At 43.7% G+C, this 26597-nt stretch overlaps 1 protein-coding gene across 10 annotated transcripts in view; it reads right to left on the bottom strand.

The window, feature by feature from the left end:
• Positions 1-26597, bottom strand: part of TDP1 (tyrosyl-DNA phosphodiesterase 1) — a 74094-nt gene that overhangs the window by 24784 nt on the left and 22713 nt on the right. For 6 of the 10 annotated variants that reach the window (XR_008618722.1, XM_024130981.3, XM_028496303.2 and 3 more), the window contains 6 exons: positions 25108-25275; positions 24571-24649; positions 22302-22484; positions 21637-21685; positions 19580-19646; positions 17951-18058 (listed from right to left, as the gene is read on the bottom strand). Coding sequence is in view for 8 of the 10 variants with exons in the window: in XM_024130981.3 (XP_023986749.1) it covers positions 17951-18058; positions 19580-19646; positions 21637-21685; positions 22302-22484; positions 24571-24649; positions 25108-25275 (654 nt within the window). In the remaining 2 variants the exon portion in view is untranslated. The other 4 variants (XR_003682137.2, XM_007126969.4, XM_028496305.2 and 1 more) reach the window with 4 other exon arrangements.

Raw genomic sequence — 26597 nt, 5'->3', positions numbered from 1 at the left:
GCTCAGCGGCCACGGCTCACGGGCCCGGCCGCTCCGCGGCACGTGGGATCCTCCCGGACCGGGGCGCGAACCCGCGTCCCCTGCGTCGGCAGGCGGACTCTCAACCACAGCGCCACCAGGGAAGCCCTCAAATAATATTCTTAACTGCCAAACCCCGTGGGCTTCTAGACCAGTGATTCTCAACTGGGGGTGATTTTGCCCCTAGGGGACATTTAGCAATGTCTGGGGACATTTTCTAGAGGCCAGGGACGCTGCGAGATACCCAACAGTGCACAGGACGGCCCCGTAACAAAGAACGACCTGGCCCCAGATGTTCAGGAGTGCTGTGGCTGAGCTACCGCTGTAGACCTCTCTGCTGTGCTGATGTGGTTTTCTCCTCCTCCTCTGCCTCTGGTTTCCTTGACTTTCTCTCCACTTGACTATGCTGGTTCGCTCCCAGCTCTCTGACTCGGCTTCTCTCAGATTTGCTGCTCTTTCCACCCTGAACCGTACCCTCTAAATTTCTGCTCTGCCCTTGGTTCCTCTCTCTTCCCTTCCACAGGGACTTTCCCACTCACCAACTGCAACATGACGCTCAGACTTGTCCAACGTTGATCATCAAATTTCCAAATGGGCATCTGCAACCACAAGCTGGATTTCTCCACTGGGATATCACATCGTTACCCCAAATCCAACATCCCAAAAACCAAAAACTATCAGCATGCTTTCCCCTCTGAAAACCAGCTTTCTTTTGAATTCAATTCCGTCCACAATCTCAGTCAGGCTCAGTCAGGCTCAGTAGTCTTGTCAGCTCCACTGGCAGCTATGTACAGTCAGATATCAAGCTTTTTAAACCCCCTGTAACATTCTCTTTCTCTTTCCAAGAAGATCTCCCTAGTTCAGTCCTTCCCACCCCAGACTTTAGATCCAAACGGATTGCCCTGTCTCTGGTTTCTCATTCTGTCTTCCTCCAGTGGCTCTCCAAGTATCAATGCATCCTTTCTCCTGAAGCATATATAAAACAAATGTATAGCCTGGCATTTAGGAACCTCCACAGTCTGACCAAGTTTATGCCCTTCAATCTTCTTTCTTTTTTTAAAAATAAATTTATTTATTTTTGGCTGCGTTGGGTCTTTGTTGCTGTGCGCGGGCTTTCTCTAGCTGTGGCGAGCGGGGGCTACCCTTCGTCATGGTGCGCGGGCTTCTCATTGAGGTGGCTTCTCTTGTTGTGGAGCACCAGCTCTAGGTGCGCAGGCTTCAGTAGTTGTGGTGCACAGGCTCAGCTGCTCTGCGGCATGTGGGATCTTCCTAGTCCAGGGCTCGAACCCGTGTCCCCTGCACTGGCAGGTGGATTCTCAACCACTGAGCCTCCAGGGAAGCCCCCCTTCAACCTTATTTCGCAGCATGTCTTTTCATGACTCCCCTACCCTTAAATGAATTGATTCACCGACTGCCTCCACATCTTCGCAAACATCATTTCCTTGTCCACGATGCCTTCCACCCTACCCACTCCTGTGGATAACTGAGCCCTTTCCCCTCCAGCTCTTTCAAGAAGCTGTTGATAGCTATTTCAGCCCACAGATGTCTCCCAGGACTGAATCTTGCAGATGTTAGGCGGGCAGGAAATATCTAATTAATTCGAGAACAGAGACTAATACACAAAGGCTTAGAAGATACAATTTATCGAGACTATTTTGTTCATTGCGGTTAGAGAATTAAAAACTTTTAAACCACAAAATCTAGGGAAAACGTCTAATTGTTGACAAGTAAGCAGGAGAGGCACAGTAGGCCAGTGGGTGAGGGCAGAATCTGAGCTCACATACCTTTCAATCACAGTTAGAGCCAACACTTCTCATCTTCAAGTTCCGTACCTGTAAGGTCTGGTAATGCAGCTGCCTCATAAAAGTGATGTGCAGATTATATCAGATTAAGGTGTGTAAAGTCTCGGGCACATACATGATGCTTAATAGATACTACCTATTACCATCATTAAATACTTGGCTAAATTTATGGGAGGCTGACTCTGGTCCTTCTCTCTGGTGTGACTCGCCAAGCAATGGAATTCTCCAGAAGGCAGGTCCATTTGGGCCTCCTAATCCTAGAAGGTTATAGTGGTAGATGGGTCCAAAAATCATTCATCAGATTGCTTCACTGATTCAATAATCCTATCACAAGTCCCCGAGGCAGAGATACAGTGAGCTTCTGTTTTATTTTGTAAAGGATGTCCAAAGGATTTTGGTCTCCTTGATACAGATATATGTCCCCCAATTTTCAATACAGATATGGGTGATAAAAGTGCCAGGAACCTAAAAGCATGGTTAAAATTAAACCAATCCTGCAGATGTCCAACAACCTTGTCAGATTAAGTGCCAAAAAGGACACATCACATCAGCTGTGTTCTGGGGGCTGGTAACTGATTTATGGACACAATGTATCAACAAAGAAATGCCAGCAGAAAAAGAAAAATGAAAATGATTATGACCCATGTTTTTCCACAGATAAGCAAGAGCAGAGTCTGGAAGGGATAAGATATGTGGGTGTGGGCTTTTTCAAGTTACGATTCTGACAGATCACCAAATAGACTGAGAAATCCACTTGCAACCTCACTTTGTTTCTCAGTCACAGGCCTGTTACGACCCCCTTTTGAATCTGGATTTGGAAGCCTAGCTTTCAATCCACGGCACAGTCCAGCATAGCGGTCAACTCAGTCTGTGAAAGAATCCATCTCTCTTTGATCCCACAAATCGAATCACACGGGCTTAAAAAGCCAGCATGTCAGCATCCAGAATCCAAAATGACAAAAAACACTGTCAAGCGCGATCAAAAGTTGCTTTTCAAATTTCGGGTCAAAACTGGTATCTAGAACACCATATCAAACAATTTCAGTGTATATTTAATAGTAACCAATGTGATAACCCAAAACTGACTGCCATTTCATTTTCTACTGAAACGTTCTTGGTGCAGTGGTTGAGAGTCCGCCTGCCGATGCAGGGGACACGGGTTTGTGCCCCAGTCCGGGAAGATCCCACATGCCGCGGAGCGGCTGGGCCCGTGAACCATGGCCGCTAAGCCTGTGCGTCCGGAGCCTGCGCTCCGCAACGGGAGAGGCCACAGCAGTGAGAGGCCCGCATACCACACATACAAAAAAAACAAAACCCAAAAAACCATGGCCACTGAAACGTTCCATTATTTTGGTCCATCTCCTATAGTGGAAAGGCAAAACAAGAGCTTGAAAAGAGCAACAGGTTCATAAGATTTGAGTTTTGGTTTTGGTCAGCTGTTACCTTGGGGTTACATCCTTTGGGCACCAATTTCTTTGTCTATAATATGGGTTTAACACCATCTGTTCACTTCACTGGGTTATAATGAGGAATGACTAAAACAATCTAGTGAAAGTGCTTAAGAAACTGTAAAGCACGGCACAAAGGAAACATTTGGAAAGTATTAATATTTGAACAGATCCATGAAATTTTGTTAGAATAGGCTCTGAGAGGCTATCTACTGTAATACATATATATATATATATATATATATAGTGTGTGTGTGTGGTACGTGGGCCTCTCACTGCTGTGGCCTCTCCCGTTGCAGAGCACAGGCTCCGGACGCACAGGCCCAGCGGCCATGGCTCACGGGCCCAGCTGCTCCGCAGCATGTGGGATCCTCCCGGACTGGGGCACGAAGCCGTGTCCCCTGCATCGGCAGGCGGACTCTCAACCACTGTGCCACCAGGGAAGCCCTACTGTAATATATTTTTAACTTTTTTTTTTTTTTTTTTTAACCTGGAGAGTCCTTTGTTCAAAGGAAACATTTAAAGCAGGACAGTGAGCTCTGAAAGTGGTTTCCAGGACCCTTAGGGCTCCAGGAAACAAGGCCCCAAACCACTGATCTAGTCCAGCCCCTGGTTTCCCACGTGGGGAAACAGCTTCGAAAAAGGAAGGAGCTGTGGAGAGCAAGGGTGTGGCTGCAGGCAGTGGACTGTTTATAATCCAGGTAGCACTGAAAGGTCTGATGAATAGCCAGTATTTGGTCAATTCCCTTAGAGACCTTGAAAGGCTTTCTGAAGAAGATCCCTCCCTGAGCCCCCAAATAAAGTCTGTGACGTGGCTCAAGTACCTCGCCTTTGCTTCCCTGGGTCCCACAGTGGGGCAGCCTCTGGGAACCTCACAGCCAATAGCACCAAGTACTGATGCTGCAGAGCCAACAAGTGGTTTCCACAAAAACCTTCCGAGACGGCATGAGGGGCAGCCTCCTTGGGGTGAGCGACCAGCTCCACGAACTTTGCCTGCATCTGTAACTTTCCCAGAGAGTTCCGTTCACAACCTTGCAGGTAACCCAACTCTTCCAGCTTCCTCCCACCCTGCTCTCATCAGCCTGTTCCTCTGGATTCTTCTGCAAGGTTTCTGTTGCGAACGCCCCTCTGCTTTTCCCTTCTGTGGCCACCTTTATAGTTCTGTGTCTGGAACTCTGCACCGGTCTCTCAGTAGTTTTCTCTGCCCCCACGCTTTATTTCCTCTATTCTATCCCATAAACCAATTCCAGAAAGAGTCATGACTTAGAAGAAAGAGCCGTTCAAGTGCTGGTTCAACCATATCCTCGATGAGCAGCCTCAGCTCTGCACCTGTTTCTACATTCATAAAATACCTGCTCCACTTGGATCTCAGAGGGCACAGGGACGGCCTTATCATGGGGACAGTACAGCAGTTATAAAGCCTTGAACAAGGACAGACACTATCAGCAACATTAGCAAAACACTGTTGGCGATCTCGTTCCCTTGTTCAAAGGCATTCAGGGCTCCCCGCCTGCGAAGCCTCAAGTCCTCTGCCCGTCAGGCCAGCGCCACAAGCCCCGCCCCATCCACTGGTCAGGCTGCCCTCCCGCCCCACAGCTCTCCGTGCCAGCCCAGACCACCGCCCCCTCTGGCAGCGCCCCCTGCCTCAGGACTTCAAGTACGTGATTTCTTCTACCTAATGTTCCACCTCGGCCTATCAAACACAAAACGTGCCACGTCCCAAAGCTTCATCTAGTTATTTTATGCAGAAGTGATCTCTCTCTTCTCACCACCCCTGCATTACTGCCACCCTGCATGCCCTGAACTGCCACAGTGTAAACTGTGAATTCCCCTGAACACACACACGTGTGCACACCTAACCTACGTCCCGATCAAGCTCTCGGTAGATGGGCAGATCTAGTGATCAATATCCCAAGCTCAGGGACGTCTGCAGGCCCACAGGCCCAGCATGGTATCAAGAATAGGTACTGAATGTGCATCTGCAAAGGAAGAGCAGATGAGCAAAAGACTGAATGATAAGGGACTTCAAAGCAATGTGGGACGACAGGAACATCCAGAAGATCCAGGCTCTAGGGGGCATGAACCACTATGCAGGGTGGTTGAGTTTGGTATGAACAGTGTAGATGGGCAGAAGCCAGAAGACTCAGGCGCTTGAGAAATCTGTCAGGTGCCCGGATGTTGACTAGTAAGTGGGAACTGATGAGCGGGATGAAGAAGTGTTTTAGGAGAACCTGGAAGGTTTAAGCACTGGACCCTACCAAAGCCCGGTACAGACCGGATGCTCAAAAGACTAACAGAGGCAGGACACACAAAGGCTAGGAAAAAGCAGCATCAGGCCTCTCACGGCCAGCCACACTGTCATCTGAGCTTGCGCAGCAGGGGCCACAAACGACAGCTATGGCAGAAAGCACAACCTTCACTGGGTGGGGGGTGGGGAAGCTATGGCAAAGCGATGGGTAGTAAGTCAGAACATTTTTGTCAAAGGGCCAGGAGAGAAGAGTCGGGGAAAGGCCTGGCTCCGCAGTGCTGGAGGCTGTTAGCGGGGAGGAAGCACGATCTGACAAGTTGCTCTTAGGAAAGGGGGCTGAGGTGAGTTTTTGAGCTGCGTGTTCTCCCCAGAGACTTAGCCAGCAGTGCTGATCCTGAAGCAGAAGGCAATAGGGCTACACCAACTAGAACACAAGCTCCTTGCGGGCAGGGACCATGCCTGTCTTGTTCGTCATCCATTACCAAAGCCTAGAGCAGTGTCTGGCACACAGGCAAGAAATACTCATGCTAGACTCTCTGGGTTTGAATCCTAGCTCTACCACCTTGCCTACTGGGCCACATTATTCCAGGTCTCTATGCTTTAGTTTTCATATCTCTAAAATGAGGATTATAGTACCTAGATCTCAACTGGGAGGATGAGATGAGTCAGCATTAATGAGTCAGCATATAATAGGCACCACACAAGTATTTGTTATCATTTGTGAGGCGTCTTCTTTGGAGGCCAGTTCCTGGTGCAGAACTCCCAGACAGTACCTCGTCATCTCTAGCCACAGGTACAGCTTGTCACTAGCAATGCCAGCGTACGAAGGGTCTAGAGGCCCTAGGTTGGGGGTCTCAAGCCTTCTCCCATCAGGGATAGTGCTTCAGGAGACTTGCTCCCATGAACATGAAAAACAGCATGTACTAACCTTGGTCCACTTGTACCAGAATGCAAGAAAGTGAGGGACCTTGAATCACCTCTAACATATAAAGGAAGTCATTTGCAGACTTTCATACTAATAACTGTTATTTGTAACCAAGTACTTGAGGCATACCAACTTGGAGCTGTAATACCAGGCAACCAAGTCTACTCCAATGACATCTATGAATATTTTTCTGTGTGATCCAATCTGATTTTTACCAAAAAGCTCAGACAAAGGAGGAAAAAGACTATTTGTCTTTTTCAGAATCAAAGGAACAGACATAAGAGAAACATTGCACAGCTATGTGGAAAAGCAGGGTGGGGGGAGAGTCTCCTTTATGTTTCCTCAAAAAGCCACAGTCATTTTCTAGTCAAGCACCTGTCTTGTCTTCCCCTAAAGTGGCAGCACTAACATTTCTACTCATCCTGACCGTGCTGCAATGCCTGTCGGTTGCTAGGCAACTGTAACAGGGATCGCTGCTTTCTGCCCACCCACAATGCACAGCTTTCGTAACTGTTCTCACTGGGTTTGCCAGTTACTCCTATAGCCACTACCTTCTCAGCCAAGGTTGCTTCTTCAAGCTCATCTTCTTGCCTGCTTGGTCCTGTGGTAAAATTTAAACACTGTATTTGTCATTATGTTCCAGTAATTCCATAACAGGCTGCCCATCAAACACAGGATGATTTCACAGTAGGATGGAGAACTATAAATAGCTTTCCATAAAGGCAACCAGACAAAAGCCAGCCAATAAAACATTCTAATAAGTTCAAGCTAAAGTGCTAGTTTTAAGTTTCTTTGAACATATTCTTCTGGCTGAATATACTTGCCTTGATTATACAGAATAATTATGACCAGTTTTTAACTTAACCACATTGAGTTGAGAAAAAGCTACACCTATGGAAAATCTTTAGGTCACATACTACACATCCATATGTCATATAAACAAAACAGATAAAGTCTTGATAAGCTTTCTTGACTCCCTAGAGGCCTAATGAACATAACCTTAATAATAACACGTGGTTGTCAGTAGCCAATAAAAACCATGCAGTTCACTAACATCATCATACATCATACCGTTTAATGGGTAACCTTCACACTTACTTCCTATCCTCCTCCTCTGAACATTCCATAAGTGAGAAAAGGCTCAGATTAGAAATGACTCTCCCGGGGGTGGGGGTGGGGGATGGGGTGGTGGGGTGGTGGTGGTGGTGGTGTGATGAACTGGGAGACTAGGATTGACATGTATACACTAATATGTATAAAATGGATAACTAATAAGAACCTGCTGTATAAAAAAACAAATTAAATAAAATTCAAAAAAAAAAAAAACTTTCCCAAAATTTGAGAGGCAAGGCTAGTAAGAGGCAATTCCGAATTAGGACATGGATCTTTGGACTCTATCTCAGGGCCATTTCCTCCACAGTATGATGGCTGATTGGATAAAATCATCATCTGAGGTACCTGAGTTTGAAAGGACTGATGGGGTTAAAGCTAAGAAACTAGCAGTAGTGGTTTGGGGTTGAGCAGGATGGCTGGGGAACAGGAATAGGATGACAAACCTGCTCTGCATACCCTTGTTCTATGATGTGTGGATATAATTTATTTGAACAAAAGAGTTCTGAAAAGGGTGCTGATTCAAATACGAACTGGTCCCTAACCATATGCTGGGCACAGTGTTAGATGCTGAGGATAAAGGTGAGTAAGACCTGGCACCCACTCTCAAGCAGCTCATAATAAATTGAGACCAATGGATGCCCAAAGACCAACAAGGGAGATGTAAAAGGACCAGGCAAGAGGTGCTTGAAAACACAAAGGAAAAACAATGAATCATGTCTGCTGAGCTAGAAGAAGTTGCAAAGGGGAAGATTTGAGACCAACCTTAAGGATAAGCTTAAGTTTAAAAAAAAAAAAAAAAAAAAAAAAAAAAGGATAAGCTTAAGTGTTCTGGACAGTACAGAAAGGAAAACATACTTAAACCTGAGAAGTGGTCAGAAAATGAATGGTACTGTAGTTAGATTAAGAGGGATACCACACATTCATTCAAAATTTCCTGAGCCACTGCAGACCAGGTACTGTACTAGGTGCTATAGTTAGTGGTCTGAAAGAAAACACAGACATTGCACAAAATTAGCAAGTGTCAGGAAGAGCATTTTCGTAGGAAAAAAAGTATGGGAATTATTAATTCATTTTCTCTTAGAGCAGAACAAAAACTTCTAACATATACGAGTCCAATCACGTGGAAACTTCATTAAAATTGGTTTTAGTGCAGATTTAGGTGATGTGGCAGCTCTATACTAAAATATAACCCAGGATCTATAAAAAAGGTTTCCAGTCAGAATGCCAATCACAACACATCATGAAAGAGAGGAAATGAAAACTTTGTGATTTTTGTGTATTTAAAAGGATAAATAAAACAGAAGATGAAAACTATATTAAGGCTAGCATTTTTATAAGATTTCAGTCCCTGATCTTCAAGCCAGTTTCCACATTTGTGAAATGTCAACTGGGTAAAACCAAGTCCCTATGACCAGGAAGCCAACATCCTCTACTTACGATGGGTAAAGAATGACCAGTGGTCATTATGCACACACTATAGGAAATATGTGAAGTACACTTCTAAAGTGATGAGGTTTTTTGTTTCTTTTGGAAATTAGATGTTTTAGGATCCTACTTATCTTTTATAAGACTTATTATCATTACTTTTTAACAACTCTACACACCCTACTGAATGTGGTTCTCCAAAGTAATCATGCTGCAGGGTTATTACCTCACTCCAATAAAGCTGCCTTCTTTGGCTCAAAATAATGCTAGAACTTCACTTCTTAAACAGCCTCTAGAGCCTGAGGTTCAGTCTTTTGAGTATATTCAAGGGGCGTTTCCCTTAACTATGGAAAATAAACCTCAATTTTAAAAATAGTAAGAAATTATTTCAAGTCAAGGCTGGAGAATAAGATGGATGAATCAAGCTGAGTAATGAATGCCAATGAGGCCGGTGGAGGGCAGAACTGGAAGACAGCCCCCAAGATTTCTGCCCCTGTCCCCGGTGTACGTATCCAGTGTAATCCCCTCCCCTGGAGTGTGAGCAAAAATTGTGAGTATGATGGGATTTCATTCCCATGATTAGGTCCCTCATCTCTTGACTTTTAAGTTAATCAAAAGGTTTGGGATAATCCTGGGTTGGCCTGACCTAATCAGGTGAAGCCTAAAAGGAGGGACTAGGTCCTTTCTGAGGAGAGATTCTCCTGTTCATTTTGAAGAAGCAAACAGCTACGCTTTGCCATAAGCAACTAAATTCTGCCAACAACCAGTGAGTTTGGAAGAAGATCCTGAGCCTTAGAAGAGATCATAGCCCTCCCTGGTCAACACTCTGATCCTGTGCAGCTAACCCATGTCCAGACTCCTGACCCACAAAAACTGCAGGATAATAAATCTACATTGTTTTCAGTCACTCAGTTTATGGTAACTTATTACAAAGCAACAAAAACCTTATACAAGGCCTAGAACAGAAGCATGTCTATTAAGAAACAGTACCCGTTAATGTGCCATGTAAACTCATTCTGAAGGAAATTCCAAAGAGTGGCAAAAGGACTTGAGCAGTGGCAGTATTCTTCATAAAATATCTAGTTTCAAAAGGTGACCACCTTGAAGGGCAATACTTCTTTGGACGTGCAAATCTGGCTTATTAAAAAAAAGAAGTCTTGGGCTTCCCTGGTGGCGCAGCGGTTGAGGGTCTGCCTGCTGATGCAGGGGACGCGGGTTTGTGCCCCAGTCCGGGAAGATCCCACGTGCCGCGGAGTGGCTGGGCCCGTGAGCCATGGCCGCTGAGCCTGCGCGTCCGGAGCGAGACCGCAACAGTGAGAGGCCCGCGTAACGCCAAAAAAAAAAAAAAAAAAAAAAAAAAGAAGTCTCATTTTTAGGTTAGAGTCAAAATTCACATTGCTTACCATCCATCTTGCTTGTTACTGTTATACTTTTTTTCTGGGAAATCTGTTTTAGTAAAAAGTACTTATTCATCCCAAACATGAACATTAACATGGAGGGGTAATAGATCAAAGTAGTAAAGTGTCAAAAAAGAAAAAAAAAAAGGGAGTTAAATGCATGCAGCTTTTGATGTATTTAGCTTTCACTAAAATCCCCATTCTTAAAACATAATACGTCTGCCACTTTGTAGATGGATTGTAAGGTTTGCTGGCATTATCGTTTCATTTAGACTAGAATCCATGGTTCTCTCTACAACCCCACCTCATCACTCTAAAGTAGGAAAATGCATTAAATGAAAGAACAGCAGCACTCATAAATCAGTTGTTCACAGAGTTCTGAATTTATTCTCAAAGACGACAATACCATCCACCAGGAGAGAGAATCTAGGGGATATTTAGAAAGGCATGGGGCATCTGGATGGCTTTCACCGTGACATGGCGGTTCGTATGTGAGGCCCAGGTTACTAAACACCCTATAACGCACAGGACAATCCTGCACAACAAAGGATTATCTTGACCAAAATGCCAGTTACTGCTCTGACCTCCCCGGCCCTCCAATCCCACTCACTCCAGCAATAATACCCACTTGGTTTCTCAGTCACAAACCAGAATATCCCCAACTCTGCCTCTCTGCCCAGAACGCTTTCCCCCAGCTCTCCATCCACACGGCTCCCTCGCTTCTTTCAGGTCTCTGCTTAAATGTCACCACGTCAGTGAGGCCTTCCCTGACCATCCTACTCATGAGCAGCCTCCCTTCCTGACACAGGGATAGCATAGTGCCTGAGGATGTTACTGGGCTCCTGGGCACTTGTTGACCCTCTCTGTGCTTCAGTTCTCCCATCTGTAAAGGGGACTAACACCTCTGTTGTAGGGTTGTTATGAGGATTACATGAGTGTATGTGTGTGTATGGACTATGCTCTTAGAAGAATGCCTGGAACTCAGCGTAAGCACTACGTTAGCTCTGAAAATCTAAAACAACCGAAACCAACTTGGAAATGAAGCTATTACCTAACTTATTATATTTAATGGCAAAACTTAATTTTGTTAACTCATTAGGTGACAAAAGTTGACCTAAGCTAACATGAGGCTACTTGTAACACCACTAGGGATGTTAATAGATGCTATTATATGTATCATATTATGTTTCCATGCTGCAAATATATCTTGTCTCAAGGATTCTGAGTAAAGGACTGTGCACCTAAATTCTTCTTCTACTTTATTTTTCTCTAGAGCAATTATCACCGTTTGATACATATAAACTTGGTTTTTGTGTAATTCTCACCATCATAAAGTCAAGGATTACATTTTAATATTGCACTCCCTGCACCTGGAAAAGTACCTGCTACACAGCAGGTGCTCAATAAATACATGTTGAGATGAACGGTTAAATTTTATGATGCCCAAAATACAACACAGAACATTTCTTAGGTAGAAGGAAGATTATTTCATGGAAGATGGTGACCAGTTAGTTGTTCTTTAACTCAGGAGGGAAGGCTTGGATCCAATTCATCTGTGTGGCAGTGGAACACTTGGTTAAAGTGATGTTTAGTCCCTGTATGTTCCTCCCCTCCCAGGCACCCACCTTGTGCTCCACTCTTCCCTGACCATCCACAAAGGCTCAGGGTGTCCATGATCAGTTCCAAAGAGAACTCCAAAATATACCATGTGTACACTGACCTTCTGAGTGCAACATCACCAATAAACAATTCCACTTGACCGTCCCACTATAATAAATCAGTCTAATCGAGTTGACCATTCTCCCACTGAAACCAGTTTCATTTCCTGACTTCTCTATTGATGATGGCGACCATCCCCCATCTCCCTACCAGCCACACCCCAAGCCCAGGACTCGCCTCTGAAGCATCTCCCAGTCAATTACGCACAAAGTCTAGGCAGTGCTTTCACTGGTACAGCCTCCATCCTGGCCTTCGTTCGATTCCTCGTTAACAAATCTGTGCTGAGCGCCCCTCCATGCCAGGCACCGGGGGGCGCTGAACAAGACAGAAATGGACTTGGCTCAGAGGTGAGAGGGGAAGCCAGTGATCACACAAGCAACCACGCTGAAAGGGAAACAACACAGACCATGCAAGCAGCCCAGGGTATATGGACACCCTGCCTGGAACAGAGCAGTGTCTGGAAAGAGCAATGGCTAAAATAAGTAATATGTGTACCATGAGTTGTTGGACAGATGGACACCAGGAGGCTGAGGAAGCAAGGAGAGTTTCAGTGACGTTTAAGCTGAGAGCTGAAAGTCAGCGTAGGCCTTGCTGGGTGAAAATCTACTTATGCAGAATGGTCAGAAAAGAATTACACTGCAATTACATAACACATATACAACCGGCTGTTTGACAGAACCTCTTTGGTCCTAATGTAAATTCCATGAGAGCATGAACCTCTCATTTTAATGGTGGAGTAGGTAACACGGAGGGGCCACACGCACTGGACCATCACTAGTGACCCTTGTGTCAAGATTGTGCTCTTCCACTTCCAGCTCTTTCATTATACTTTATCAGTGAATTTACCGCTCTGAACTTAAAGCTGAACTCTTCTGCCTGTGGGTCAAATCACCAAGCGTGGCACCTCACACCCTCGTGGCTGCTGTGCAGATGAGGCGTCTGAGGCTCAGAGCGGTTAAGAAACTTGTTCACGGCAAAAGACTCGTTCAGGAGTAGACAGATCATCTCGTCCAGGACCGTCTGACGACGTAAAGCTCATACTCTCTCCTCTCTACAAGATGAGACAGAACAGTGAGCTCCCAAGCACACGCACAAGTGCTCTTAAGGGTGTGCAGGAGGGAGAGACCAGTAGAGGCTGAGAAGAGGCCAGCCCAGAGCACAATACTGACGAGATCAGCAGCAGCTGGAGAGGCAGAGGGAAAGGACCAAGGCATCTGGAGAGGGGACTCCATGGGCTGCTGGCAGGAGGGCTTCAGGGGCAAAGGAGGCCACAGCCCGGCTGCTGCTGGCGGTTCCCGCCAGGAAGTACAGGAGAGGCAAGGTGGAAATGGGGTGGCCAGGGTCTGAATGCCAACAGAGGACTCCAGACTTCAGCTTACAGGAAACGGGCGAGGATTCTGAACATGGGACCATGAGGAAGACCTGTGTCTCTGAAAGACGAATGGTCATGGACAACGAGGACAGGTGGCCTGGGAAGAGGACGACCTGTGCGATGGGACAGCAGGCAGGCGATCGTTTCAGAAGTCCAGGGATTAGAAAAGGAAACTCTGAGACATCTGAAGGACGAGTAAGCTTTGATAGCTACTGCGAAAGCGTCCACGTGCCCACCTCAAGGATACAGCTGATCTCGCTCTATTGAAATCATTGCTGTGTCTGGCTTCTGACATCTCTGAGATTCTGAGCATCTCAAAGGCACTACGTAAATCTTCTCACTGTCTTCTCACTGTTTTATCCCGAGTGCCCAGCATCCACAGGAGGAAGGACCTCGGTAAACGCTCCAAGGAAGGAAGAGCACAAGAGGACAGCTGGGCTTCAGGCCTGATGAGAGTGGGCAGGTGCCTCTGGGGCAAAGAGGGATGACGGGAAAGGAACCTCCTTCTAGACAGATGAGCTCGGTTTGGGAGATAAGGTTGGAAACAAAAACAAAAAAGAAAGGAGTTACTAGTAGATGTCACTTATACTTGGGATCTGTACCTTCCCTTTTTATGAAAGGGCTGGAGAGCGGGCTCTAAGTATGTTCTGAATTGTTACAGAAGTTACATTTCTCAGGTATCCTTTCATAAAACGAGTGCTATGGGGGCTTTTTCTCTTTTACATAACAAAGTAAAATGTGCTGCGGTTTCTTTTGACCTAACTGGTCTTCACTGCAAACACGAGCACTAAAACCGTATCTTAATTAAGAGGCATTAGAAGGTAGAGCTGAAGAGTGCCGGTCGTGGAGCCAAATGCCTGGGGTTCAAATCCTGCTTCTACCACTTACTACCGTGTGACCATGGGCAGCCTTTTCAACCACTCATTTCTCCAAGTCCTCATGGAGCTGTTGTGAGCGTTAAATGAATAAACGTACATAAAGCATTTAGAACAGTGTCTTGGCATGTCGAAATCCCCGAATGAATGTTACTTGTTATCCTTTAAACATCTTGGCAAGTATAGTTTCTGGTCTAGGTGTTCCAGAATAAAATTAGAAGCCACAGATTCACAAAGACAAATTTCAAATTCTTCAATTAACTTCCAAGTTATAATCAAGCCAGTCAGTATTAGAGCAGACATTCATAGTACAAAACCACCACCAAATATTAAATGAATCAACTGACAGTAGATGCTTTCTGGACTTAAGTGCAAGAACACAGGTGCACTTGTCTGAGAAGATCTATTCTGAAGGTATCCGAATCTGTTTTTATCCATCTAGCTGCATGGACTCCCTCAGATTCTCCCTGAAAGCCCCATGGGCTTTCTCAGCTCTGTGCCCTTCGTCCCTTAGCTCCTTGGCTCAGATTCCCCTCCCAATCCACCTGGTTTACTTTCAGACCCACCTTGAGACCTACATGAAATACCACTTTCTTAGCTTTAGCTGGTGGTCTCTCACACAACCAGACCCTGCTCCAGCCAGAAAATATGTTTCTAACACTGGTCCTTACACAGCAGAACGACGAGGGGCCAGCGTCGTCTCTCCCCACAGCCCCGGCACGGCAGGAGCACGCCTCGCTCTTTTTCCCAGTCGTGCTCCGGGGGCTGAGCACACACTGTCGTTAAACTACGAAACTCAGCCCGTAGAAAAGGATTACTCATGGGGTTAACTAATCTCAACCTCCCTTAGTGCCCTTAAATCATAATCACTAAATCTCATGCAACTTCTGTGAAGCACATCTATCCTTTTCACTCCACTTTGAGGAAAAACAATCCCCAAATTGTCTTTTCCAGGGAAAGTAAAGAGAGGCTCAAGACTGCAACACAGAGACTCGAGACTCCAGGCTGCGGGCTGGCCCTATGGATTCTGGACTTTGAAGCTCCCACAATCACGAGTCAATTTCTTAAAATAAAAATAGCTCTCTGTGTATCTCATCTACTGGTTCCATTTCTGTGGAGAACCCTAACACGGCAGCGTGAAAGGAATCGTCCCTCCCCTCCCAGGACCCAACGTTTCCATTTCCATCCTACAGGCCAGCCCTCCAAAGAGCCTCTCCTCTCCTTTATCCCTGGGTCCCCGGCACCAGGATTCCCATCTCTAGTAACCCTCAAAGACCCACAGCGAGCACTCTTACATAGAAGACTTCGACACTAACATCTTGGAGGAAAAGTCTACCCAACGGCAGGAGGGGAGTAAAAGAGATCACTTCTGATCACTCTGTGGATAAAAGGTGAGCTGAACGCTTTTGAATGCTTAATTTCTTGGGGCACCTGTTTTCTCACCCAAAAACCCATGATGCTAGATGAGACCATTTTCCCCCAATAACTGATATGTTTCTTTATATTGCTCTGACTCTATTTTGAGAAAAAACATTCTGCTAATAGTTAAGAGGATTTTAACCAAGGTTGGAAGAATAGCCTTCAAATTCAATTCAACATTGCTGCAAAGTGGTATAATTTCAGTAAGAGCCTTGATGAGTATAAAAACATAATATAATGGATAGAGAATCTGTCAGATCTGATTGAGGGAAATGTCACATCATTTCAGGTACTCAACACAGAGCAAAACAACAAGCTTTGTAATAAAGTATCCCTTGGGATGTATGATGGCCTACCACTCCGCAATGCTTCCAATGGTAGCGCTGTAGAATCAGAAACAAGTAGATAATTTCATTGAGTCCTACTGACTCATTAGCGTATACAAGGAAGCAAAGGTCACACACAGCATTAGGATGTGACAGAACCGGTATTAAAAGCCAGGTTTTTCTCCTTGCAACTTAGTAAGCTGGTTTAACAGACAGTTACTGAGCACATAGGTGAACTGACACTGAAATATGGTCTCTGAGTATCCAGGTCCCTCGGGAGGCTGTTCAAGGATCCACATGAGGCCCAAATTCATGTTTTTGTTGGTTAACTTCAGAGAAGACTGGGTAATATTATAAATTAATTTCTCATCACTTGAATTCAGGAATACTGGTAATAATCTAGCTTTCTCAAGTGTGTTTTATTTAAAATACACTTGGGGGAGGAAGTAACAATCTCCCACTCACCAAGGCCCAAACTCCTCACCCACAGAGGGGCCACATGGCCTCCATGCCTCCGCTCTCCCTGGCACTTCCTATCTGTCTCAGGCAATGACTTCTCCACCCAGGGGATCTACAGTTCAGGTCTCATACTCAGGTAACCTACTCTTTACAGGCAGAAGTTTCTCTTTTTATAGGCACACAGCAAAGAGAAGGGCACTAATTCCCCTGGCCATCCTTCACAGCCTTGAGGGCAGAGCTTGAACAAGTGTAACGACAGCTCTCACGTCATGGGCTGATATGTCTCCAGCACTGGGCTCTGTCATTTAACTCTCACAATAACCCCAAAGGCGGCCATCACTTTTCCCATTTTATACAACAGGAAAGAGCCTCAGGTTAAATAAATTTCCAAAGTTCACAGAGCTAGTAAATAACAGAACAGTCCGATCTTTAGGACTCAAGAGTACGCTTTCCCATTGTGCTATGGCTCCTCAGAAACGTCTGGGAAGCCCTCTCTCACATCTCACCTCCACCACTAACACTGTTTAGTCTCGGACCCGTATCCAGAGCCAGGGGCAAAGGTTAGCCACTAATTTCCGTAAACTAGGAGAGTAACTTGGTTGCTTCTAAGTGGCTCTTTGGTTGAAAAGTGTGTTCATGAAAGCTTTTAAACTTCTGTTTAAAAGTTTGTTCATCATTAAAGAAATAATTCTACTCTGTGATACCTTAATTAGTTGCTACTGGCATCAACTGTGTTATTAAATTATGAAGAGATGCCTAACGGTCTCTGCAGACTAGAAGCCAGGAACTAAAGTTCTAGTCCAGCTCTATTTTATAGCGTGTTATAAAAACAGACACAAAAATGCTAATAGGTAGGGACTTTCTTATAGGGGGTGACAAAAATAATCTAAAATTGGATTATTGTGATGGTTTCATAACTCTGTGAATATACTAAATCATTAAATTGTAGACTTCAAATTGGTGAACTTTATAGTACGTTAATTATATCTTAATAAAGATGTTTAAAAAAAACAAAGAGATTTGATTGCTCAAGATTCACTTATCTAAGAAGAAAATAATTAAGGAATATTAATTTTACCATGTTATTTTTCTTCTGTATTTACTCCAAATGTCAATTTGCCTAATTCCTATTTCTGAAGTATTAAATACAGAAGTAAACACAAACTTTATGCAAACCGTGTAAACATCTACACTTACAAGTAAAATCAGGCAATGATCCCTCTACCAAGGGATTCATGTCGAGGGCCTACTTTAAATAAGGCTCATATAAGACACACACACATACACACAGAAGACTAATGACAATCCACAAAGTCACTTTTTGGAACCCTATTCAGTACTCTTAGCAGGAGTTACAAATACACTTTAACAACTCCTCCCATCAGGAATGTAGGAACTACGTACCTTGTGACAAGGAACCACGCAAGTTGACTGAAGTCTGGCGAGGGTCTCATATATGTCTTAATATGTGGCATGGCATTGCTGCGGCCTGACGTGTCGGCTGACCATTTGCTAGTGATGGGAAAGACACACATCACTAATTAGAAAATATAAATTGGTCATAGTCCTAGTATGAGGAAACTGTCTGAAAAGCAAAATTCTATCATCTAAAAACAGTGAGTACATCGTTCTCTGTGATATGACCTGTGATATCTCCTTAAACTGTATTCAGATAACAGCATAACACATGTTCATTTCAGAATGTAGGTACGTAGAAGAAAAACTTACCACCACCTACAAAAAGCACTGTAACCTTTCATATGGCCTTCCTATCTTGTTATGAATACACACATACATACACATACATATTATTTCTATTGTGCTTTTAACCACATGTATGCACATCTGGTCTCCTTGAAAGCAGGAACTGTGCTCCCGGAGCACGTCACTGAGTACAAGAGGCTCACCAAATGCTTGTTCAAAGAATAAAATACAAAATGGGAAAAATACAAACAGTATGAATATCAAAATGGAATGCTGAAAGGCAGGGGGACAATTCAGAAATATTCCAGTCAAATGCTGATATTCATATATCTGAGTTTGGTTTCTAAGTTTCCAACATTTTTAGGACTACGGTTCCATGGGGAAAAAATGACCTATATTATGAGGCAACAATCCTTACTTATGAATATAAGAGGATGGTCCCTCAAGAAAACAGATTGTCTGCAAGAGTAAAATCAGGATTAGGTAGATTCGTTATTAGATTGTTACATTCACTTGTATGAAGACAATACTGAAAGGAGTTCAATTTTTAAAAATGTCCTCTGCAAAACCAAACATCTCCAAAGAAAGCATTAAAGAAAGCCTCCAGGATGAATGGCATACTGAATTAGACTGAAAGCTTTTTTTTTTTGGCCTCGCTGCACTGTATGTGGGATCTTAGTTCCCCGACTAGGGACTGAACCCAGCCCCTCGGCAGTGAAAGCGTGGAGTCCTAACCACTGGACCGCCAGGGAACTCCCAGACTGAAAGCTACAGAAATGTAATCTGCCTTCGTTTCTGGCGTCCAGCATAATGAATGCTTGTCGAAGCAAGTATGAAACTAGAACTGGCCTAGAACACGCAGGATGTGCAGCCACTGCAGCCAGAAGAGGACACGGGACACCCCGCTCACCTGAACACTCTGCCATTTGCTGACTGTTACAACAAGCCAAAGGCACCCCGTGCCCTGGAGAGAGTGGCGTGGATTCTTCCCTCGGTAAGCCTGTGGTTTCACAGCGTATGAATGTGTAGATGGAAGGATGACATATTTTGGAAATAGGGACGAAAATGCTGCTTATGTAAATTAGAAACTTCCCAACATGTTCTTTTATTTACCTTTTTCTCTGTATGCCAATATTTGACTCTTTGGTATTAAAAACCATTTCCAAGAAATGTTTAGAACCTTGTTTTAATGATTTCTATCACTAACATATGCAGATAAAAAATATAGCTATATTATATAAGGTTCTTCTCCTTAAAAAAATCAGACTGACAAATAACATTCTTATTTTACCTTAAAAAAGCAAAGGCAGCATTCTAAACATTACTTACTGAAAATAGGAATGGAGCCAATTCTGTTTCTCTGCCGTCTGGATGCTATAGGGAAGAGAGCCCCCAGCTTTTAAAATAAGAAAAATAAGAAAAATGAAAATTACTGACTATAATTTGAGGATCCTTCGTTAAGAAGAAAATCTACAGCAAACAGTTGGAAGGTAAAAGAAAACCACTACTTACTTCATCTTACGGAATAGTTCTTTGAAAGAAAATGGCTAAACAAACCTGCATTGGGTTTGCTCTCTCAATGGGGTTTCCTGTCTTAGGTATGCATGTCAAATAGTAAATGTTTACTATCTGAATAGAAAAAGGCATTTAATCGCTGGGGTGGTAGGGGTGGTGGAAATTTAACGTCTCTAATAGCACAGATCTGAAACGTTAGGAAAGACCAGAGAATGACTCTCTGCCCATCCTGCCGTCCTCATGCAGGTGAGACACACTTAGCCACATTTCGCAAGATGAGGTCTGGTGCACCTGTTTTTTGCCCAAGACCAGGACACTCGGCGGAAGGCACACTAGGATAAAAACTTGGTCCTCCTGCCTCCTTCACCTTTTACACTGATATTTCCAAATGGACTTTGTCCTAGCTACACAGATTCTTACAAATGAAATAAAAGGACCACTAAATTAAAATGTTCAGTAAACAGTTACATTTTTAAAAAGGAATTCTAAAAGCCATAGTCCTACGAAGAGAACGAAGATACAGTTCCAAGTGGAAACACAATTAGAAGCCCATTTTTGTTCCTCTTTGAAAGGAAGAGAGTTCACTGTAGATTCATCAGTGACTTTCCAAACACGTTAGAGCTTCTCCATAGTAATCTATATCCAAAGAGGGCTTTAAATTTCTGACGTATCGAATAAGGCATGTTGTATCTCCCACTACAAATTATCTAAGAACATAGTTGAGGTTTCAAGGACCAGTTAGTTACACAATAGCCTTATTGAAAATACCAAGTTCTTCCCTACTAAAAAACATGCTTTGAACGGATCTAGCCTATTAGAAGTACAGAAAGGAGGAAAAAAAAAAAAAAAAAGCAGCCAAACAAACCAGAAAATCACCATGTCCCTGTCTCAGTGAAGTAATTTTAGCTTTGCCATTAAAAAGCAACAAATGGGCTAATACACTCCAAACCCTACTGAGGTTTTTCTGGCAGGGTCACATGTAGTTTGATAAGCAATGAATGGACTAAGCTGGTCTAATTCAGAGCACTCTGCTTCCAGCCATAAGCAAATGCCAATCAGACTTCCCCTTTTTTCCAAGGCATTACCCTGTTTGGGTTTCTGGTTAATACCTCCTGAATGCACTATCTGGGGGGCTGCTGAATTCTAAATAAGTTTAGTGCCCAGCACTGACATAGGGAAATAGAGGACAAGACTGAAAGATGTCTACAAAACAGTCCTAGGATTTACAGATGACGCTCTTGCAAGACGAGATATATCAACTGAGTTATACCAAAGGTTTCATCTCAGTATTAAGCATAAGTTCCGGACCTTCAATATTATCTGTACCTGGGATTCAAATCTGGAAGAACCACACAGTACTTCAGGCAGGGGGGATGTGGGGAGAGAGAGGTCAGAGAAAGGTATGACACACAGCTGTGGGGGAAGCTGGTTTTATCCAGACGTCTTGTCTGCACAACCAATCTGCTGGCGGCAGAAGTGAGAACAATCTTATTGGTAAAAATATCAATCACTCAGAGCATTATTGTGAGGATTAAATAACACACAAATTGCCCAACTGCACGGCATCATCTTTGGAACACAGCACTGCTCAATATTACCTACTTTCGTGATCCTTATCTAGTTGAGAGAATAATCTCTAAATTTCTAACCAACACTTTTCTGGTCCCAAGGAGGAAGGCATTTTTATTACTTGTTTTAAAAAGTTTACCAGGGCCATGTATAACTGAATCACTTTGCTGTACACCTGAAACTAACACAACATTGTAAATCAATTATATCCCAATAAAATTAAAAAAGAAAAAGTTAACCAGGGCATTTATGAAATATACACACACACAAAATACAATCGGGACAGTTTCCTCAACAATTACCTGGATATCCTTCTAAGCTGGTCCGCACGTTTTCCACTGAAGGATAGATCTAAAAAAAAAAAAAAAAAATTTGGAATGTACCACATTGAAGAACTATTTGTTAAAAGGAATGAAGATTCGTTTTTAAGAAAATGAAAATCTCAATTAGAAATACCTAAAGACTTAGAAAACGTGCTTTAAATTTTAAACAAGTTCCCACCTTACTGAAAAAAATTAAACTTCTAGTAATTAAACTACAGAATGCATTTATAGTCAATGAAAGAACATTACATTTCCATTTGAGTATTTTTTTCCCCTCTGAAATGACAAATTAACACTGAATTGAATGCAAAATTATTAATTCAAAGGTCTCTAAATTCATAATGCTTGTAATTCTGCTGGCAATGCTTTATCAAGTATTTTTTCCCTTGGCTTGATGACCTGAAGGAAGGAATGGAGAATTCGCAGGCTAGTCTGTGGCTGAGATGGAGCTCTGAACAAACCAGCAAGCTCCCAGCACCAAATGATATTAGGGCCACTTGATTACAAATGACTATGCTAATGTACTGCTGTTTCCATCCCCAAACCACAGAATGAAACATCTCTCTATGACAAAGAGGACTTATTTGATTCTTCTCCTGGACTAGAGGGTAAGAACAGTGACCTCAAGGCGGAGGAAAACTCACCAGATGAAGAGGAACAGCACTTCCTGGGGTCCTGCTTTCTCTGCCCAGTGTCACCAAGCTCTCTTTAAACTCAGAACACAACCATTTTGATTCATCGGCCCCCATGGAGCCAACGCTTGAGAACTGACCTACTACAGGCCAGGACTCTGCTTTAGCTATGGATGAGGCATGCTCTTTCAGAAGCTGTGAGAGAATAAAAACGAATGCTACCGTTACTCCAACACGTGAACAGAAATGCTGAGACAACTCAGAACGTGGTTTTCCGCCCTTGGAATGCCTCGTTCACAAGGAAAGGCTGAAAATATTAGCAACCAAGTTCATATCCATGTGTAGTATTTTTTCCTTCTTTGGGAAATATTTTTAAACACTGAAGATATTTTATTTTAATGGAGTAAGAGGACACAAGTATTCTTCCTCCAAAATTATCTGATTTGTACTAAAAGCAAAAACAGATTAAAAAAAATAAAAAGAAGACCCATTTTAGTAGCAACGTCAGATAAAGCACCAACCCTGCCATACGAAATTAGATTTTTGCCTTGAAGTTGCAATGGTTTAACATACCTAAACAATACTAGGAGGTCAAGCTATTGTATATTTTGACTCGTATCATTTGAAAGAGGTTTAACTCTTGGGATCTAGGCAGCTGTGACGCTCTGTAAATAAAAGGGAATATATTTACATACACACACTACCATAAGCGCTGCAGAAGACTGACCTGCGTTTCCTGCTTTGTCTGATATTTATGCAAAGCTGCAGAAACAATTCAGAAAATACTGGGAAATTGTATCCATTTAAACACGTACCGAGGGTCTTCCTAGAGGCTGGAGATGGCAACAACAACAAAAAGCTGCAGTTCCTGCCCCAGTGGAGCTCATATTCTGACGGATGTATTGTTTAGTTTATATGTATTATTTTCCTTACCACAAAGGAGGCATTAATATTTATAAACACACTTCCCCAAAGAGCCCAAATAGCTCTCAATTTCCACCCTGGGTGCAGCATGGCATAGGAAACAGGACTGAGCCAACAACAAGACTCAGCTTCTATTCTGGGCTATTCTGGGCTCAGTCCTTGATCAGGTACATGACCCTAGCCAAGTCCCTGGGCTTCTCTTTACACCTCAGTGGAACAGACGTCTGATCACCCATCTTCCTTGGAATGCGGCTATGACACAACACGAGTTCCTGACAGTGGAAAGTGGTCGCAAACTCTAAGATGCTACTCAGCTTTCAATAAGATTGGGATGCTGCAGAATATGTGCGATCGCCTGGCCACTCTGAACCCCTGGCCCACAGGCTAACACACACCAGTGCTTACCGAACACTCAACACATGCCTTGCATTCATTTCCTCATTTAATCCTTATGTAATTCTGTGAGGGAAGTACTATTATTATGCCCATTTTATGGATGTCAAGAGGGGTTAAGGAGCAAGTCAAGGTCACATGGCTCATAACCAGGTCAGGATTTGGCCCTGGGTGTGGGTCTCTGCCCACAAAGCTGTGCACTTAGCCAGTATGTGGGACCCTCTCCGCCCCAGGTCAGGACAGAAAGATGGTGGCTTCGAGACCTTGCCCGCTTTCAGCTCTGGTATCACTTACAAAAGGAAATTAAAGTGACAAGTTGTCATTGGCCGGGCGGAATTCTCACACAACATAAATAATTTATGGAAAAAGAGGGCCTTTTAAGAAAGCCCCTTTAAGGAATTTACCAAGGTCGATAAACTGACTCCTAGAGAGAGGTGGAGAAAACTTTAAGCTTTAACTTGCTGGTTGTTTTATTTTGTTAAAGATCTTTCTTGGCTTATTTTCATACCAGCAGCAAATGTCATTGCCATAATTACAGTTCTCAGGGCAATGGTTTAGCAAACAAAACACATCATAGCTCAATTGTAGTCTTCACTCAACACTATTTTCTGTTCTTTGTTGAATTTGTGTTAAAAATCCTTGATGTGCTGATCAAAAGCTATAATACTTATATGAATAAAAAATCTCTAATTATCTTTATTACAAGAAATAAAAAAACTAAAAATCCTCCATATACTTTTGCCATTTAGGATCGTTAACTCTACACCTACAAATGAGGCAAAATGTTAAAATGCAAGTAATTACTGGAAACTATAATTAGACAATCAATTATCAAGTGCCTACTATCTGCCCAGAATTGTGCTAGAGATGCCATGAAGCTGCCTTCAAAATATACCAATTATAAATGAAAAAGAACAGTACATTAAATTAAAAAAAAATGGTAAAATAGTAAAAATTCTGTTACCTTCCTAAGCCTAAAATGTCCCCAATTATCTTTTTGATTTCCTTGAAAGCGTCCCGGGGTTGAGCCAATAAGGTAAACACTAAAAAGATATAAAGCACAAGTTATAGAACATCGTGATTTGAGGACTCCCCATATCACAAAATATGCATGAAAACTAACATTAAGCAAGAAATATTCTAAGAGCCAACCCACTTCCTTGAGATGCCTCTTCAGAGAAGTGACTGACACTTAAAATCATTTTTGAGCACATCAAGTAATGGTGGGACACCCACGGGGTGTGAGGTACCAGGCAAAGAGCTCAGCAATTTTAAGAGAAAGCTCTCCAGCTGGGATGGGAGGGGGTGGGCTGATGGCACTCAGGTGAGGGGCAAGATCTCCCGGCCTCCACTTCAGTGCCCAAGGACCAGGAGGTGCAGACAGTGACAGGCCCTGCTCTCATCACGTCCCGAAGGACAGCCATCTCCTGCCAGGCCCCTGTGTTCCAGACCTCACACGGCGCTCAAGGTAAGCACCCCAAGTTGCTAAGAGGCCACCTACTTTGTTTCTGAGAGGTCGTGCTCCTGGATGGTATCTATCCACTCCTTGAGGGGAGCGGAGTTATAAGCCATCAAGTAGCTGATGAGGTCAGCTTTAAAGTGTGTGGTTGATTCTCCAGATCTGTGGGTCCCATGGACTATTCGTGGGTACAAGGGGCTCAACCATATTCTGGAATGGAAAAAAATATATAACCTTTAACAGTCAGAAGCACAGCTGATCACAGTGGTACCTCTGTATTGATTAGGCACTCACCCTAAGGAAGAGGTGAATTCTCACTACCTCTCTCCATGGTAAGGTCATCCTTATACAACATGAAACATATCTGACAGCACCACTCCAATGGTTCCCATCATATTCAGAATTATTTTTGAAAACCCCACTGTGAATTTAAGACCCAGTAAGACCTGGCCTCTGCCCGCCTCTCCCGACTCAGTCTCTCCACGCTCCCTACTTCATTCACGTACCTCGCACCTCTACATCACTTTTAAAGACTTGATGAAAACAGTTAAGTGTTCTACTCCTAACTGCTATAGCAACTGCACACCACCAGCCGTAACCCCAGCAAGGTTGTGCCCATGCCTACGTCAATGTAGCTCTTCAGCCAAGTGGAAAATAAAAGTTATCTAAGAAAAAAATGTATGTGCAAATGTTTTCAATAAACAAACTCATTTTCATATATAACATATGGGATATATATATCCCACATCTGGTGTCTGGAATGAGTATAGACCACATTTAGTCATGTTACATTAACACTAACCTCAGACTTTCAAATAATTCAGTAAAAAAACTTTAAAGACATCTTTCATCAATTCTTTGTCAGTGTACTTTGCCAGAATTTCTATATCATACCCACAAATGGCAAACAACCACAGCTAAACCCAGTCCTTCTGTGAAGTGGTCCCTCGTAGATTACAAAGAAGTATGGCTTCAAACTTCTTGTGTTGTTTCTTCAACAGCAAAATCAGGTTAACAGTCCTGCCTCACCAAGGCGCCCACGAGGTAATGAACAGGGTCTAATTTAAAGCAGCCTCAGCAAGTACGAGCTATGTCTGCCTTTTTCCCCTTCTCGGGTTATTTCCACCACACTTCTACCCAACAAGCCAAAAGAGAAACTGCCCAATTCCTCTTTCACCCAGCAGCCCTCCAAGGAGACTAGTAAGAGGCAGCCTGTCAGGGCAGGAAGGATCCAGAACCACGAGGATCCCGGCTGTGCATCTTGTGAACTCTGTACACGTTTCTAGCAGGGTAGCAAGTCACACCTTCCCTTCCCACCTTGAGGTGACCCCTCGCATGAGGGGTTGTACTTGTGACCAGGACAGCAGTCCAGGCGCTGGATCTGCTTCTGCCTGGCTGTCATTCTGGGCAAGCTCGGTGACCCCTCTGGGCCTCCATCTGACCCTGTGCGTGTAACGCGACCATGTTGGGCTGGCTGGCTAAGGTCTCTCCTCCCAGTAGCAACTTGGAGCCCACAGGGTAAGTGGGGCTCC

This window comes from Physeter macrocephalus, chromosome 11, assembly GCF_002837175.3.
Source record: "Physeter macrocephalus isolate SW-GA chromosome 11, ASM283717v5, whole genome shotgun sequence".
Lineage (NCBI taxonomy): Eukaryota > Metazoa > Chordata > Mammalia > Artiodactyla > Physeteridae > Physeter > Physeter macrocephalus.
Note: the sequence above shows the minus strand (reverse complement) of the source record. Positions and strands in the feature narration are given on the sequence as shown.